Source organism: Pogona vitticeps, chromosome 6 (genome assembly GCF_051106095.1).
Source record: "Pogona vitticeps strain Pit_001003342236 chromosome 6, PviZW2.1, whole genome shotgun sequence".
In the NCBI taxonomy this organism is placed as follows: Eukaryota; Metazoa; Chordata; class Lepidosauria; order Squamata; family Agamidae; genus Pogona; species Pogona vitticeps.
The window spans coordinates 62084205-62100700 of NC_135788.1; the positions used below are offsets into that span (position 1 = coordinate 62084205).

Below are 16496 nucleotides of genomic sequence, written 5' to 3' on the forward strand. Positions count from 1 at the left end.
TTCAAAGGCCCTTATTTAACCAGAATGGTCAGTTGTAATGTTGCTATAACCATCTGTCTCTGTAAGTACCTGAATCAGCATAGATCTGATCCATTCACACAAACCAGATCTCCAAGTGTTCAAACACCCATAAAAAGATTTCACTTCTTCCTGAAGGCTGTCAATACTGTGAAAAGGAAGAGCTTTTGTTGCTTTTACTGATGACACTTACTCAACACATGTACCCAGGTTAATGCATGAATTAGAATATGACAGGGGAAAAGGCACCAAAGCAATGATTTAAGTCCTGATTTGGCATTTGCAAAGTAACACAAGATCCTGCAATGCAAATATTTACAGGAGCACATAAAGACCTAAGCAAAATATCTGTTTAATGTCAAGCAGAAGCAAGTCATTTATAGACAACAGTTTTCATTGGGGACCAGCAATGCTGGATAAAGAAAAATGCATTTGTTTCATTTTGAACATCTTTAACAGGATACAGGGTGGCAAGCATAAAGTTTAGTGGCCTTCAAGACAAGAGGATTTGTGCTGATAATTTTGGAGTTTTCTTTGCAACCTTGTCTGTGGCTTGTGTGACTGGGAGGGATATTTTTTTTGCTAGGGTGATTGCCTGTCTATCCAGCACTGACCAATCATTCCTTCCAGCTAGACATGGGCTATTCATATTCATATCCCTGGGGATACGAACATGAATTATGGTACCACAGGTGCCACGCAGGTGCATTCTCTTCTCCCAGAACAGGCGAGTCCACTTACTGTTTGCTGCGCAGCTCTTGGCTCCATTCTTGTGGTGGTTGTGCCAACTGCAAGAGTTTTGCTGGCTGTTCTGTTGCTCTTTGCAACAGAAAGAGCAGCCGACCACTTCGGTGCAGAGGCAGGATGGGGAGTCTCCCTGATTAGCTGATGAGTGGTCGGCTGTGCAGGTAGGTGTGGAAGAGATGGCTGTGCTCTTTCCGTGATTGGCATGACCATTGTGATGATGGAGCTGAGTGCCACACAGCAAACGGTGAGTGGACTGGTTGGTTCTGGAGGGAGGAAATGGGTCTCTGTGGCACTTGTGGTGCCATGATTCATATTCGCATCCACAGGGATACGAATACAAATAGCCCATGTCTACTTTCAGTATTTGAATTCAAAGAAAGTTACGCCTCTCTGTTAAGTGCTCTTTTCCCCTTTCCTGGGTTAGTGGCAGTTGTTCGTTTGCTATTGATCTGTTCAGTTGGTTGTAAATGTATATAAAGAAAGCAGCATAGACAAGTGTGTAAATTCAAGCGCCTATACATAAAGAAATGTTTTTTATTCTTTCTCCTTCAAGTGAATGAGTTGGGACTTTAAGTGCCAGTTAATGAGAAAGGGGTGGACTCTGCGGAACTTGAAGCTATTCATCATTGTGGATCTCTACTTCTACTGTGTAGCAAAAAGAATTTTACCTGAAATTCAAAACCCTGCAACAAATAAAGGTTTAGAAAAGCAAGAAGTAAATTGGCTGCCCCAGTGCTAAATCCAGAGCCGAGGAAAATTACTCACTTGAACTATAGCTGTTAGAAGCTCACAGCTGCCCATGCTGACTGGGTTGTTCTTGGAGTTGTAGATAAAATGTAAACTAACCCATATAAAACTTTGTGTATTTGAGGTTTCTATAGTACAATCCTGCAATTCAGAGACAAACCCATTTCCTTACCTCAGTTATCCCCATTCTGTCTATAAAATAAACATATACACAAGCTCAGTAGTATGAAATACTACTATTTCCTTTTCTAAGTTAGCATGTCAGCTCACCGGGTATCCCTGCAAAATACAGCAGTTGGAAATCCGAGGTGAAATCTTTAAATTTAACATAAGAACTGTATTCCTGAATGCCTTGACATGATTAATTCATACTGAATCAGTCTAGAATCCAGGTACTCCTGACTGACAACTGGTGCTTTAAATGCTACCTCAAATGTTGTTTCTCTAACACCTGGAGCAAAGCTTTGTGCATTCAGTACAAAAGACAAAAAGAATAATTCTAGACAAAGATTCTGTGTCAAGGATAGGTGTACTCTGAAACCTGAGAGAATATACACAATGTTCATTTTGCATAATCATGGGAAAGATGAAGGAATAAACAAGATACAGAAAATCTGTGGCCCTGATAATCAGAAAACTTACCCATTTATGCCTGCAACATTTCACTATTAACTATTTTCAAGCCTATATTCAGAACTATAAGGATAACAAGTTTGGGTTCATTACTTCAAGAGAAAACTGTGATTTTGGACATTAATATCAGTGTGAGTGTGTTTATCCTAGCTTCCCTAGGAATATATGCAACCCTGGGAAGAAATACTATGTAGGTCATATAAGGAAACCAAACTTTATAACTTTATGGAAGTTATAAACAGCCTAGATCAGGGACTGGGAAATTTGGTGGTCCTTATATACTGGCCTACAATTAGCCCTAATCCCAGCCAGTATGGTCAATTGTAAGGAATGGGTGAAACTGTTATCCCAAACATTTGGAGGACCAAAGGCTCCCCACTTCTATTATAGACCTAGAGTCAAGTCAAAAGCAACTGTCAGCACAAAATTACCCAATAAACATGTTTAAAATCAACCAAGAAGCTTACAGGAGCTGCATTATTCTTCACTGTCACACTGGGGGTTGTAGCACGCAGGGCTCCACTAACTCCATGGTAGTACTTGAAGCAGATTTTTGTTTCTCCTAAAAGAAAAGGTGATACTGGATTAACAATATGTAGCTTTTCATCACCATCTGTTGAATAAAAGCAAACATAACACAAAAAAATATCATTCTGAGACCATATTGCCTTTCCTTGCAATAAACAAGAGAGATGTAATAACAATGCCTTAATTTAAATAAAGGCTATTTCATTAAAACCCACTGCAAATTGTCATAATTTTGGTTGCTCAAAAAAAATCTGTCCCTTTACATCAGTAGAATTTAAAGATGGCTTTGTTTCTAGTAAGCTCTGCCACTTAGAATCCTTAGATGTGAGGGTACCTACTGAACTTCAGCCAACACAATTTCAGGCACAAATTGCACCCCAACCCACCCAATAAGCTACCCCTTGTGATTGGGTTCGTTTGAATGTTGTAGCAGTTCCTCACTTTTGGTGGGAAATAGCAACATTCATAACTTCAATTTTATTAACCTTTGGCTTCTCTACAACTATTTCAACTGGGTTGAAACATGATAAATTTGGCAAAGGTCCATAACTGGATGAGGATAATTCTCTGAAAGTCCAGGTAGCTCATTGGGGTGCTGGGCCAAAGCGTTTGCGATCGGTGGGGTTCCGTAGAGGGGCACTCCTCACCGCACAAATGGTGCCGCAGCATGGATGTCTTGCCCAGCCTCACTCCTTAGGTGGCTGGTTGTAGGTTTGATCAGGTCTAATCACCTTCTTGCCTCGTCCTTGTCCCTGCGGGAAAACAATTACAGTCCACTACTTTTTTTAAAATAGTATTTTATTTAGATTTTTTTCCCTACATAAAAAAAAAAAATCTCTACAAACCCTACACACAAAAAAACAGAGACAGTACACCTAAATCAAAAATACAAACAGACAAACCTCCACATATATAGGCAGGGGGGAAGCATTTCCATACAATGTTATCCATTATTAAAAAAAAAACTGACTGCACCAACCTTCTTACTTTATAAGAATTCCAAAATATCATTCGTCCTAAAATTGTACTAATTCTAATAATTATTTCTCTTACATCCTTGGCTACCAATTATTTCTTAGAATATCAATACTACCATCATGTAAAACTCCACATTTCAGCAATAAACATCATCATTAGAGAAACAAAAGCAAAGCAAAACCACATAAAACAAATCTAACATTGGCTACGTAATCATGTTATACTTCATATGTGTTTAGTATCTTTATATAAAGGCGTTAATTATCCTACACTATATTACGTTCCATTTTTAATCTATGCACATATAAAGTTCTATATCAAAATTTCACATGATACCAATATTTCAGAGAACAGGTATGTTATGTATCTCTCACATTATAGATTGATTGTGTTACAATGATATCCCAATTTCATATTTCATCAAAATTAAACATTAGTTCCTTTTTTTTCTAGTTTTAAAATGCCACCTATAAAAACCTATTAGGCTATTTTCTCTCTGATTTGAAATTTCCCCAATTTTCATGTCCATTTGGAGCCAAGGAATGTCTAATTTGTAATCATGTTTCAACTCTTCCTTCTCGCTTCTTCGATCTGCATAAACACCCATCAAATTCGGACACCACTCATCCACCTGAGCCTCTTTCCCCTCCTTTGTCTCTCTCCTTTGCGGCTGTGTAGTGATGTTCTCTGTTTCAGTCTGTTGTGACGAAAAGTTCCAGTGCTGTATCCCTTCCTCCATCCCAAAAAGGACAGTCTTGAGCCCTTCAAACTGTTGCGACTGTGTAGTGATGATTTCTGTTTCAATCTGTTGTGGCGAAAAGTTCCAGTGCTGTATCTTTTCCTCCATCCCAGATGGTCAAGAATGTTCCTCTGTACGTTGTGGAAAACATTTACTATATCCGCTACTATATCCTGCGTTAAAGTTTCCATATTTGGAAGGTGAGTGTTCAAAACTGTCTCCTAATTTCCAAGTATCCACCTCATTTAAAGAGACATTCCTTGTTATGAAGATTCTCCCCAATTTAGCTTATTTACTTTTCACGGCCGGCAGCTGTAAGGTATTTAAGCAATAAAAGTCAGTTCCTCAACATATAAATAGCTTCAGTTGTAAATTAACCTCTTACAGGGAGCAGAAAACGAAAGTCTCTGTCCTTATCTGCTTCTCTATTTCAGGTGTGATGCAGTGAAAAAATAAGTTTTTTTCCCAGGCTAGAGCCTGTTTGCCACTTCAGGATTACACTGTCCAGCCGTTTGAGATTATTTATTTTATACTCACAAGATGTTGGAACTGATTAGTTCTGTTGGTTCAGTCCTTCATAACATTCTCCTGCTTTCCCCTCCTGCCGCAGGGCTTACAGCTGGGACAGCCATAAAACATGGCGTCGACGGAATCCTTTGTCTGGAGAAAGGGTAATCTAAAGAGGTGGTTGCCTTCCACCCCCCCAGAACCCCCCCCCTCCTACGACCCAGAGGAGCTTCTCCTGGCTCCCCCTTTCTCCCCTAATTTCTCGGGGGGGTGTTGGATTCACGGCAAGCAGCAGGAATCTGGAGAGCCCAAATTCCCTCGCTGCCTCGCTGTTTGTAGCCCCGCCCCTCCTTCATTACAGTCCACTACTGAGTCTCATACATCATCTCTCCTTCCTTCTTTGGCTTTGGGTCCGGCAACAATCCCCCAACCTTCAGGTTAGGGAAGTCCTTTAGAAGTCCATGCACCTTTTCATCTCTCCTCCTTTCCCCTCATTCCTCCATTTTCAAATCTGCTGACGAACCTCCTCTCTCCTTGCTCTTTTGTACTCCCCTCCTATGCTGACATCTCTAGCTCCTCCCCTTTCCCTTTTTCTCCTTCTTCCACCAGGCAAACTTCTACTTTTCCCTTCATCTCTTCTATCTTTCCTTTTTCCTCTATTAAGATTTCCTTCACCTCTGTTGCCTCATTCTTACAGCTTCCCTTTTCCTCCTTTGTCACTTCTATCAGTGAGGACGGCTCACTTTCCTCCTGCTTTCCTTCACACCCCTTCAAATAAACTAAATCCTTTTAAAATTAAGGTTTTGATCTGTTTTTCATACAAGCTAATTAAAGCCAAAATGAGGGCAAAACTTCCATAATAAAAGCATAGGTGGTTTACAATAGGGCAGGCATTGCTCTCTCCCTGTAATTTTGGGGTGAAATGCTTTCCACTCTTGTCCACGCCACTCCTGAGTAATGGGACAAAGGCAATGGATGAACTGACACAGCTAATTTGGTGGAATATCATGTGAGGGGAAAAGAACTTGTGCCTGATTGTTCATTAACTAAAAGTAAATACATATTCAAATATTTGATCTGAATTATGATTATATTTAGAAAAGCATCTTTACAGAAGAAAGGACCTACCTCAGTATCATTGTGACTGGGTCCATGTAATTAAAACCGGTGCTTTGCTTATGTTGTATTCTTTCCATTTTGCTTTGAAAGTATATTAATAATAAATAATAATGTGCTCTCAAGTCAACTCAGAGTTATGGTGACACTTTCCAGGGTTTTTCAGGTACAGAATATTCAGAAGTAGTTTACTATTCCCTTTTTCTGGGGGCATCCTGGGATTGTGCAGCTTGCCTAAGTCCACACAGGTTGGCTCTACTTGCACCTCCAATTTCCTTAGTTTCATTCATACATTCACTAGTCTAATTTACCCACAATGCTGTTGAATCTGATTACCAGTGAGAAGAGTTCATAACATCTACACCCAAACTTGTGACATGACTTCATGGACATGGAGAACGGTGTGGTACTATGTTAAATGGTACTGTGAGCAAATAAAGAAGGAAGCTGTTTCTGTATTGTTTTGTTTTTTGGTGATTTTTTTTTGCAGTCCCAGTGTGGGATTGCAGTGCTTTTTTTGGTATTTGTTTTCCTTCCCCCGGAAATCCATTAATCGGTTTTTGATGCATTCCTATGAGAAATGGCGTCTCGACCTACAAACTTTTTGACTTGCGAACACCGTTCCAATACAGATTAAGTCTGTAAGTTGATGTACCACTGTATCCCACAGTGTAACCATGCTGTGGGATCACGCCATGTAGCACGTCAACCAAAACTCACACTGAATTTTCATTCTGTAATTTTCTCTGCAGGAATTTTAGCTGCTTTGCAGCTGAGCCTTTTACTCATTTACCAGGCACTACAGAAAGCTGAGGATATCAAAATAACTGCATCACGCAATAGAGAGATGAGTCAAACTTTCAAACTTGTTTCAGTAGCTGAACATGCCCTGAAACAAGCTGGACATGAAATGCTATTTCAAGATACAGAAGTACTGAAGAACACCAGCAATCATAATGTTAGACTACACAGGGAAGCCATGAAATCCATGAACACCAGCACAGCTTCAACAAAAAAGAAGTCTAAAAATCGACAAAGCCTGGCTCCCAGCACTGAAAAATACAGCCTGCAAAAAGGTCAATGAACTCTACACAGACACAAGGACCAGTGATCACTACACACAAAAGAGTAGCTGTAACGGGCAGCCATGACCTCACCTGTCCGTCACAGCTGGGCAGTGAATCATCAGCCAATGGTGTGACGGAGGGTGGAAATGAAGGGGAGGAGCTGGTATAAAAAAGGGGGGGTGAAGAGTGTGAGAGTCAGATAGTGAGTGAGTGAGATCTGGAGAGATCTAGTGTGAGAGTTAGTTAGAGGCCTGCGTGCCTGAGTGTCAGTGAGGGCAAGTCTATGTGTTTAATTAAAATAAGAAAGTGATTTCCATCTTGATTATCTTCATGTGATTTTCATATTTTATTTTGTAATCAATAAACCAGTTTTATTTTTGAAAAAAACTCTTGTCCTTTTTATTTAGAGGAAAGGTTGGTGGCAGCAAGAGTGTGTAGTGGTGTGGTGGGCATTCAGAGAGGCCTGAGTTCGCACTGACAAAAGAGTGGCCAGCTATGTCACAATAAAATTGGTGTCCAGCGTGTGGGATACGTGTGATCCAGTGAAGCCTGGTGCTGGAAAGGTGCCCAGAGCAGGGGTCTTTAGTTAGGGAATCTGAGTGGAAGCGTGGGTAACTTCCTAGGACTTATCTCACGGGGAGTAAGTCTAGTAGGAGGGCGCTGAAGCTTCAGATTGGGAACTAAGACAGGGAGGCTCTGTGGTGACCATTTCTGTGGAGAGTTGCCCAAAGCAAAAGCTGTGGCAGATTGGCTGGCTTGTCCTGAGTTTAGGGAAAACTCAGAGGGGACAAAGCAGAGCCAAAGGCAGTGAGGCTGAGGGGACTCAAAACAGCTGAACCTGGGACAGGCGGAAGCTGTGTGTGTTTAAGATTTGTTGCCTGAGGCAGAAAGAAAAATTCTGTTTTGGCAGGAGGCCTAGCTGGAGGCTGAAGCCTGGTAACTGTTGCTAGCTTGCCAGTGGATGAGCGCTGGGAGCTGAATTGCAACATAGACACTCACTGACAGTAAAAAAGTGGACTTTTAAAATCAAGGCTTGTTAAAGAGAGTAATAAGCCTGAAAAGAAGAAAATGCCCTTGACTAGGGGAAAGAAAGCTGAGCAGGTGCCTTATGAAATGGCAGCTGGATCAGATAGTGAGAATGGGGATGTTGAGGAAGGATTTAAGACATAAGACATAAGACATAAGAAATTTATTTGTCATTGCGCTCACAAGCCCAGGAGGGAGAGTCCTCAAGGGAAGACCCATTAGAGTTCAGAAAATGGAAATTTGAGCTGTAAATGAAGGCCAAAGCCCAAGCTGAGGAAAGGGCCTTTCAGGAAAGAATGAGGCAGAGGGAAATGGAGGCTGAGATGGAGAGAGAGAGGATTGCCTTAGAGAAAGAACGTATGTCTTTTGAACTCAGGAGGCTAGAATTGGCAAATCAAAACAATAATAATAACAATAGGAATACCAACTCTGAGGGGAGTCAGTTATCTAAGACAGACCTAAAGAAATTACCAATTTTTAGAAAGGGAGATGATCCAGAATCATTCCTTGTGATGTATGAACGAGTGTGTGAGGATTTCCAAGTGAGGGAATCTGAAAAGATGATTATATTGAGATCCCAAATTAGTGGAGGCCTCGCTGAAATATATGCGGAGATGCCAATCGAATTAATCAAAGATTACACAGAATTCAAAAAGTTAGTGTTTGCCAGGTATGGCATAAATGCAGAACATCTGAGGCAAAAATTCAGATCACTAACTAAGAAACCTGATGAATCCTACTCACAATTAGGGGCAAGCTTGTCTAGATGTTTAGAAAAATGGCTCTTACAAGAGGGGGTTCAGACAATTCAGGATCTGAAGGATGTTGTGGGTTTGGAACAGTTTTATTCTCTCTTACATGGTGAACTAAAATATTTGGTCAAGGACAAGAAACCTAAGAATCTGAAAGAAGCAGGAGAGGTTGCTGATTTCATTTCCCAGATATGAAAAACCAGCTTTTCTGGGGGGCAAAGTATGAGGAAAACTTGGGAGGACTCAAATCAATATCCTAGAGGACAATTTAAAGACCAGCAGAGGGTTGGTGGCCATTTTGTGGGAAAGGCCTCAGAACAGAGCCAAACCAGAGGGCAAAATTTGGAGGGAAAAGTAGGAAAAGGGGCTGGAAATGATCAATGGAATGTTATAACTTGCTTCAAATGTAATGAAAAAGGTCACATTGCATCCCAATGTGGTAAAAGCAGAGAAAACAGAGAAATTTTTACCACAGAATGTAAATTTAAGCAAGCCTAAAGCTGTTTACTGTGTCCAGCAGAAACAATATACCAGGGGAGGAATCAGTCTCCATGGCAACACAAACTGAGTTCTCTACACCAGATGAGCATATGGAATCTCATATTCCTTTTGCCGAGATTAGACATTGCTATTTAATTAAAACGAACCTGGAGGGGTTAGTTCAAACGGCTGGGGACAATATTTATGTTTTAGATAACAAATACATGGCTCTGAAAGATTCCTGTTCACAGGTGACTCTATGTCATCCACATATTGTACCTCAAAAATACATATTACAAGAAGGACACATGGCAGTGAAAGGGATAGGACAAGAAACTGTTATTTTGCCTGTGGCTGAATTACCAATTCGATATCAGGGATGGCAGGGAAATTGGCGTGTAGGAATTTCCTCACAGTTGCCATCGGCCGTTTTGATTGGTACGGACCTCTCTGAGCATGTTAAGAGAGTGTTAGTTCTAACACGGTCACATCAAGAGCAAGCAGAGGCAGCTGAAGAAAAGAGTGACTGTCAGGAGAAGAGAGTGACTGACAATAGAAACCCAGCTGAAGTATTTACACTTGATATTCCCCAAAACAATGCGTTCTCTCAAGAACCACAAGCAAATTCCACACTAAAAGGCTGCTTTGAAAACATGTGTGAAGTACAGTTAACCCCTGAAACACCTGGGGGGTTCCACATTGAACAGGGATTGCTATCCAGAGAGACACTGGTGAACCCCATGAAAGGAGAGGATGATATTCAAAAGCAGTTGGTGGGTCCTGTAAAATACCGCCAGAAAATCTTAGAAAGAGGACCCCTTGATTTAATTAGACAGAAATGGGAGCAAATAAAAGAAGATGATCCTGAGAATGTAATCTCATATTTAGACACCCTGAAAAGAAATTTAGATCTAGCAGCTGACAAGAAGGAACAGAGGGAAGCTAGTACCTTGACAGATGGTACAACACTAACCACTGATTACCCAGAGAAATCTGTGACTGACAGAGACCTGATATATGGAGATGGATTATAGTCAATAGAGCATGTTAAGAGTGCTTTCGCACTCACACCTTCACCAGGAGGCCAGGAATCACCATCTGCAGCTAAATGTGTTACAGTATCACATAGGAGCTTGGAAAGAGAGGTTTCTGTGGTAACTCAGCTGAAGAGTGTTGTTGTAGCTGATCTCATGCTTCTGAAAACCTCAAATGAAAATAGTTTGGGTCAGGAGCAGCAGCAGGAGATTAATGGGGTAGATTGCGTTGAAACAAACACCAGTACACCCACTTTGTTGTTGTCTGCTGAATATACTGTAAGGTCTTGCATGGATAAGGAGCTTGTACATAAAGAAAAGTCCTTAGAGATTGCAGAGCCCAGCTTGGGAGATGCTCCCAGAAAAGAAACAAGATTGCACAAGGCCCAGGAAAGAGAAATAATAGAACTGAGAACTATAGAGAGAAAAGAATTGCTTTTGGCAGAGGCAGAACAATTAGATCATGAAACTTTGCTAAGCAAACCCCTATCTGACATGTCCCTGAATAAAGAACCCGAATCAGATGACAAGGGCAGTGCATTTAAAACCAACCAATCATTTGAGAATCCTCAAGTGACCCATGATAGTGTTCTCCCACACAGGGAAAACAATTCTGAGAAAGTATCTGTGAGACAATATGTGGAGGTGGAGAAAGGCATCCACTCTGATGCCCTAAAGAGGGACGCATTCAGAGATGGTCAGAAGGAGGAGAGGAAATTGCTTGTCCTTTCCCCAAATGAGATGGTGAAGCCCCAAGCTAGAAAGAGAGCAGCTGATGACATCCCGGGGTCAACCGAGTGGCCGATGACCGCCAGACAATGAAAGAGGTTGCGGAGGAAGAAGCCTGTGGACGACAGAGGGACTCCTGAGTGCCAGCAGTCGTGTGTCCAGCTGAAGGAGGCGGTAACATCCGGACCAGTCTTCAACACACCTGGTTACCACTGTGGGTCCACCTTCTTTTCGAATGCTGTGAGATCTGGACTTGGAGATGTGAGGTGCCTTGCAGATGACTGCGGGAGTGAGCCTGTCTTGGACTTTGCTGACCTGGACTTTGCAAAAGAGACTCAACTCTTGCCTCGGAAGCCAAATGACTGATGGAGGGGGAATGGACAGTTGTAATTGTGATTAGAAATTGTATATCCATGGACAGTAACGTGAATAATAATACAAGGACTTTAATTATAAACTAAAATGGACTTTGATTCTCTGTTTAATTATTTATGTATAAGTTTCCTGATGGTGATTACTGTAAAGTTGGTAACGTTAATGAAAATTAATTATAAAGTATAAATGATAAGGTAAAGTATATTGTTGAAATTAGTAAAATGCTTAGAGTATAAGGAATGATAGTTGTTTAAAGTGTTTAAAGCAATAAGAAGGGAAATTGTTATATTGAATGACTTTTCCTATTGGACTGTTAAATATTTTGGTAAGTGTGAGTGTATTGTTGAGGTAAAGAAATTTTTGTGTATCGCTCCTCTTTGTTTATAGAGGAAAGCACTTTAGCTTTCCCCCATAAACAACTTATTAAGGGGGGAGGTATTGTAACGGGCAGCCATGACCTCACCTGTCCGTCACAGCTGGGCAGTGAATCATCAGCCAATGGTGTGATGGAGGGTGGAAATGAAAGGGAGGAGCTGGTATAAAAAGGGGGGTGAAGAGTGTGAGAGTCAGATAGTGAGTGAGATCTGGAGAGATCTAGCGTGAGAGTTAGTTAGAGGCCTGCGTGCCTGAGTGTCAGTGAGGGAAAGTCTATGTGTTTAATTAAAATAAGAAAGTGATTTCCATCTTTATTATTTTCATGTGATTTTCATATTTTATTTTGTAATCAATAAACCACTTTATTTTTGAAAGAAACCCTTGTCCTTTTTATTTAGAGCAAGAGTGTGTAGTGGCGTGGTGGGCATTCAGAGAGGCCTGAGTTGGCAGTGACAAAAGAGTGGCCAGCTACGTCACAGTAGCCAACAACACCCATCAATCATAGTGACAGATCATCTCCCCCTTATCACAACAAAACATCCATAACACAAAACACCCTTATCAGAGGAAACACCCGACCTCCTGAAAAGAACAAAACCCCTGATCCCACAGCTACAAATACTCAACAATCTCACACACTACACCAAAACACAGAGTTCTAGTTCCTGTCCTCTGAAGATGCCGGCCACAGAGACTGGTGAAACTTTAGGAAGAAAAACCTCCAGAACATGGCCAAAAGCCCCCCCCAAAAAAACCCCACAACAACCATTGGATCCTGGCCATGAAAGCCTTCGAGAACACTCTAATTTAACTTTCTTTGTACAATATGACTTTACATCACAACACAAGTGTTCATCAGCTCATGTATCGCAAGATATCTAGGCTGTATATTATGACTACAGTTAAGGCAAGGACCAACGTGTATACTGTTTGTATTCCCATGCCCTTACAACTAGTGGGCTACAACTTCCCAACTAAACATGTGTAGAATAAATGAGGCAAAGTTCTGTACAGCTAATAGAAGTGGGCTGTTAACCAAGAAAGTTTATTACCTCTAAAACTTGTCAGTTTCAATGTGCCAAAAAGTACCCTGACATATTCATGAAGATTCTCAATATAATATACGTGGTCTAATGCAAAAAGGAGTGTTCGGAGCTCTACATTGGAGAAACCAAATGGCCACTAAATAGGAGAATGGCCCAGCACAGGAGGGGCAATGGCTCAGGACAACAATCAGCAGTGTTCCTTCATTTGAAGGACAATGGGCACTCATTTGATGACCAAGATGTACTCATTTTGGACCAAGAAGATAGGTGGTTTAAAAGAAAGATCAGGGAGGCCATACACATGCATACAGAAAATCCCTCACTCAAAAGGGATGGAGGCTTTAGATACAATCTGTCTCCTATTTATCATGCTGCCCTTTCATCCGTCCCCAGAAAGATTAGGATCACAAACACGAGAAAGACACTGTTAAGGACCCTTGGCAATGGGTGGAGAAGCAAAGGACTGCAGAAGTGGGATTATCCCTCCCCCCTAGTTCTTTGTTCTTCTAAGGAGCCTATTCAGACCAGGAGGAAGTGAAACCAACATGGAGGATATATCAGGAATCTCTTACCAACTCTCCTCAAATTGAAGAAGCTACTTGGATGAGTAGCAAAACATTTCAATAATAAATAATAAGAAAGAAGTCCAGTTGCCATGACTCAACTTCCAGATAACCTCACCTGGATGACTAAGAATCTTCACAAATACACTGTTAAACATGGTGTTAATATTGAGTGCAGCTCTATCTATACAAAATGGCAAGATCAAAACCCAGCAAGAATAACAGATTGGACCCAAAACAAATTAGAAGAATTGGATCAAAAACATGGAAACTAAGGAACATGTATCATTCACTACATCCAAAAAGTGATGTGGACAGATTATATTTACCATGAAAAATTAGTATTATCAGCACAGGTAGAGAAAATTACTTAAGGCAGTGAAAATGGAGAATAATTTGAAAGCAACTGAAACAAAGGCTCAATGTATATACTGTATATAAAAACAATTTGAAAATAAATTAGACAACATGATAATAATACAACATTGGCATGGCTAAAACTGAGGACCAATAAGAAAGAAACTGAAGACTTTATTTTTGCTGCACAAGAACAAGCGCTCCAAACCAATACGATGAAAGTTAAGATTCAAGGAATTAGTGCTAACAGGAAATGTTGACTCTGCCAAGAAAAAGAAGAAACTGTATCACACCTCATCTACTAATGTCCAAAGATTGCACAGATGACAAAATTAGACATAATAGAGTGGCAAAATTAGTGCACTGGTCATTATGTGAAAAATATAACTTGTTAGCCTCCAAAAATCCATGGTAATATCAGATAGAGAAGGTGTCAGAAAATGACAAAGTCTAGATCTTGTGGTGTTTCCGGATCCAAACTGAACACCACACACCAGACACAATAGTAATAGAATGAAGAAATGTCTGGATCATTCACATTGCAATTCCAGGGGATGCCAGAATTTAAAATAAAAACTCTGGAAAAAAATAAAAAAATACAGAGGTGTGGCAATCAAAACATCTCACTTGCGGATGAAACACAGTCATTAGGGCATTGGAAACAATATAAAGAAATTTCACACAGTATTATAAGCACTTGCAGATCTCAGAAATAACACCATCAGAGCTCCAAAAAACAGCAGTATTAGGAACAGCATACATATTGCACCAATATTTAACAGATACTTGGGTTTCTTGTATCTGTTATATAATACTAAATGTTTTTATAATTTCGATTCACTGTGCCTAGTATTTTGATGATGATGATGATGATGATGATGATGATGATGATGATGATGATGATGATGATGATGATAATAATAATAATAATAATAATAATAATAATAATAATAATATATTACCAGCATTTGTGAATAGTACTTATTGTGTAAATATCTACAGCAATTTGTCATCTCACTGGTGATGATGCAATGTCAAAGTATTTGGGTGCATGTCAGTTATCATACTACCCTGGCAATTTCTGAAAAATCAAGGTCAGAGTACTTTTCAGTTTGCAGCCACATCAGTTCATTGTACACCTTATAGTGCATTTCATGTTAAAACAAAAAATGTTTGGAAAAAATAGGCACACACGAGGCAGTGTATTTAAAGCTAGTACATGGAGGCAAATTGGATTGTGTTTTGATGGTGGCACATACATAATAATGGTAAAGTATTTATACATCATATTTTTCCCCAGGCAAATTGCTTCTACAAAGTAATTTGCAATGTGATTGCAATCTCTTTCTTCATCTATATAAATGGGCATCTCCGTTTTTGCTTCTTCGAATTTTAATCATCAGATATGAGCAAAAGAAGAAGTCCTCATGTAGGTGTTAGGAAACTGATTTCTCTCAACCAAAGAGAGAAGGATCAACTTGGGATCTTTGTCCAAAACACAAACTAAAATTTCCCACATTTAGATATAATCATTTCCCAGAAGTATTGTATCTTTGCCATTCTCTCATTTCTTTTGCTCCGTTCATCAGGATTAATCTCTCTTTTCTCTCACTTTGAATTTCACTTGCTGTTTATAATCCTCTCTGCTCTTCTTTTGCTCATAGGTCATCTTGGCCTTAGAAGCTTAGCTTCCACCAGAAAGCTCAATTTATTATCTTGGATATAAAAAGCAACAATGTCAAGATTAAAACAGCCCACCCCCATCCCTAATTCTCAAACTCTCTCACAAACCTGTAATGCATGGAACAGCTAAAACCTATTCTATCTGGAAACATACCCTATTCAATATTTTCTGACAACCCACCAAACAACGTTGATAGACAGTGGGCAGCATTACCATGGGGCTGCAATTTACTTGGCAGCAGCATCTCCTTCAACAAAGGAACATGCTGATTACTCCTTAGGTGGATACTTTCTGGAAAACAATACTGAGCTAAAATGGAATATCATCTCTCAAATCCTTTCTTAAGAGATTGTTTTGGGAGGATATTTTAGACTACTGTATGTTGTAAGTAAGCATAGTGCTCCGAATAGTCATACAAAGGCAAGACACAAAAATCATAAGGAACTTGTTTATATATTTGGAAGAGGTAGCGATGTTAGTCTGTGCAAGCATAATAAGCAAAACCCAAATAAATAAAACAAAACAAAACAAAGTAAAAAAAAAAGACTTTCAAGGTGCCACATGTTTCTGTCTTGTCTTGTTTTATTTTGTTTCTTTGGATTTTGCCTACTACAGTTTGTATATATTTGCTAAGAATATTTCTCCACAGAGAAATCCCACACAATTAAATAATCCCTTTATGCAATTTTATAATAATACAGTATGATCAGATTATTCTTTCACATTCCTTATTTACAGTGGGCACCAACAATGATCCTGTGTGATTACATTACTGCTTCCCCTCTCTTCACTCCTCATCTGATGGCTCCTCATTTTCTGAAGATATTTCAGAGCTAGCATTTATTCTGCTCTAAAGGGGACTTGCTCATTCTGGACTTCTCTTCAATGTCCTATTTTCATCTCAGCAGTGATGGGCAATGTGCAGCTTGGAAACTCATATTATAAACCATGACAGATGTCATTTTCACAAGGTATGTTGGTAACAGAAGATACAG

At 39.9% G+C, this 16496-nt stretch overlaps 1 protein-coding gene across 15 annotated transcripts in view; it reads right to left on the minus strand.

The window, feature by feature from the left end:
* The window catches only part of HECW1 (HECT, C2 and WW domain containing E3 ubiquitin protein ligase 1), a 400600-nt gene that overhangs the window by 208329 nt on the left and 175775 nt on the right, over positions 1-16496 (minus strand). For all 15 annotated transcript variants that reach the window (XM_078377440.1, XM_073002583.2, XM_073002582.2 and 12 more), the window contains one exon: positions 2613-2707. In XM_078377440.1, coding sequence (XP_078233566.1) covers positions 2613-2707 — 95 coding nt within the window. The remainder of the gene's footprint in view (positions 1-2612; positions 2708-16496) is intronic.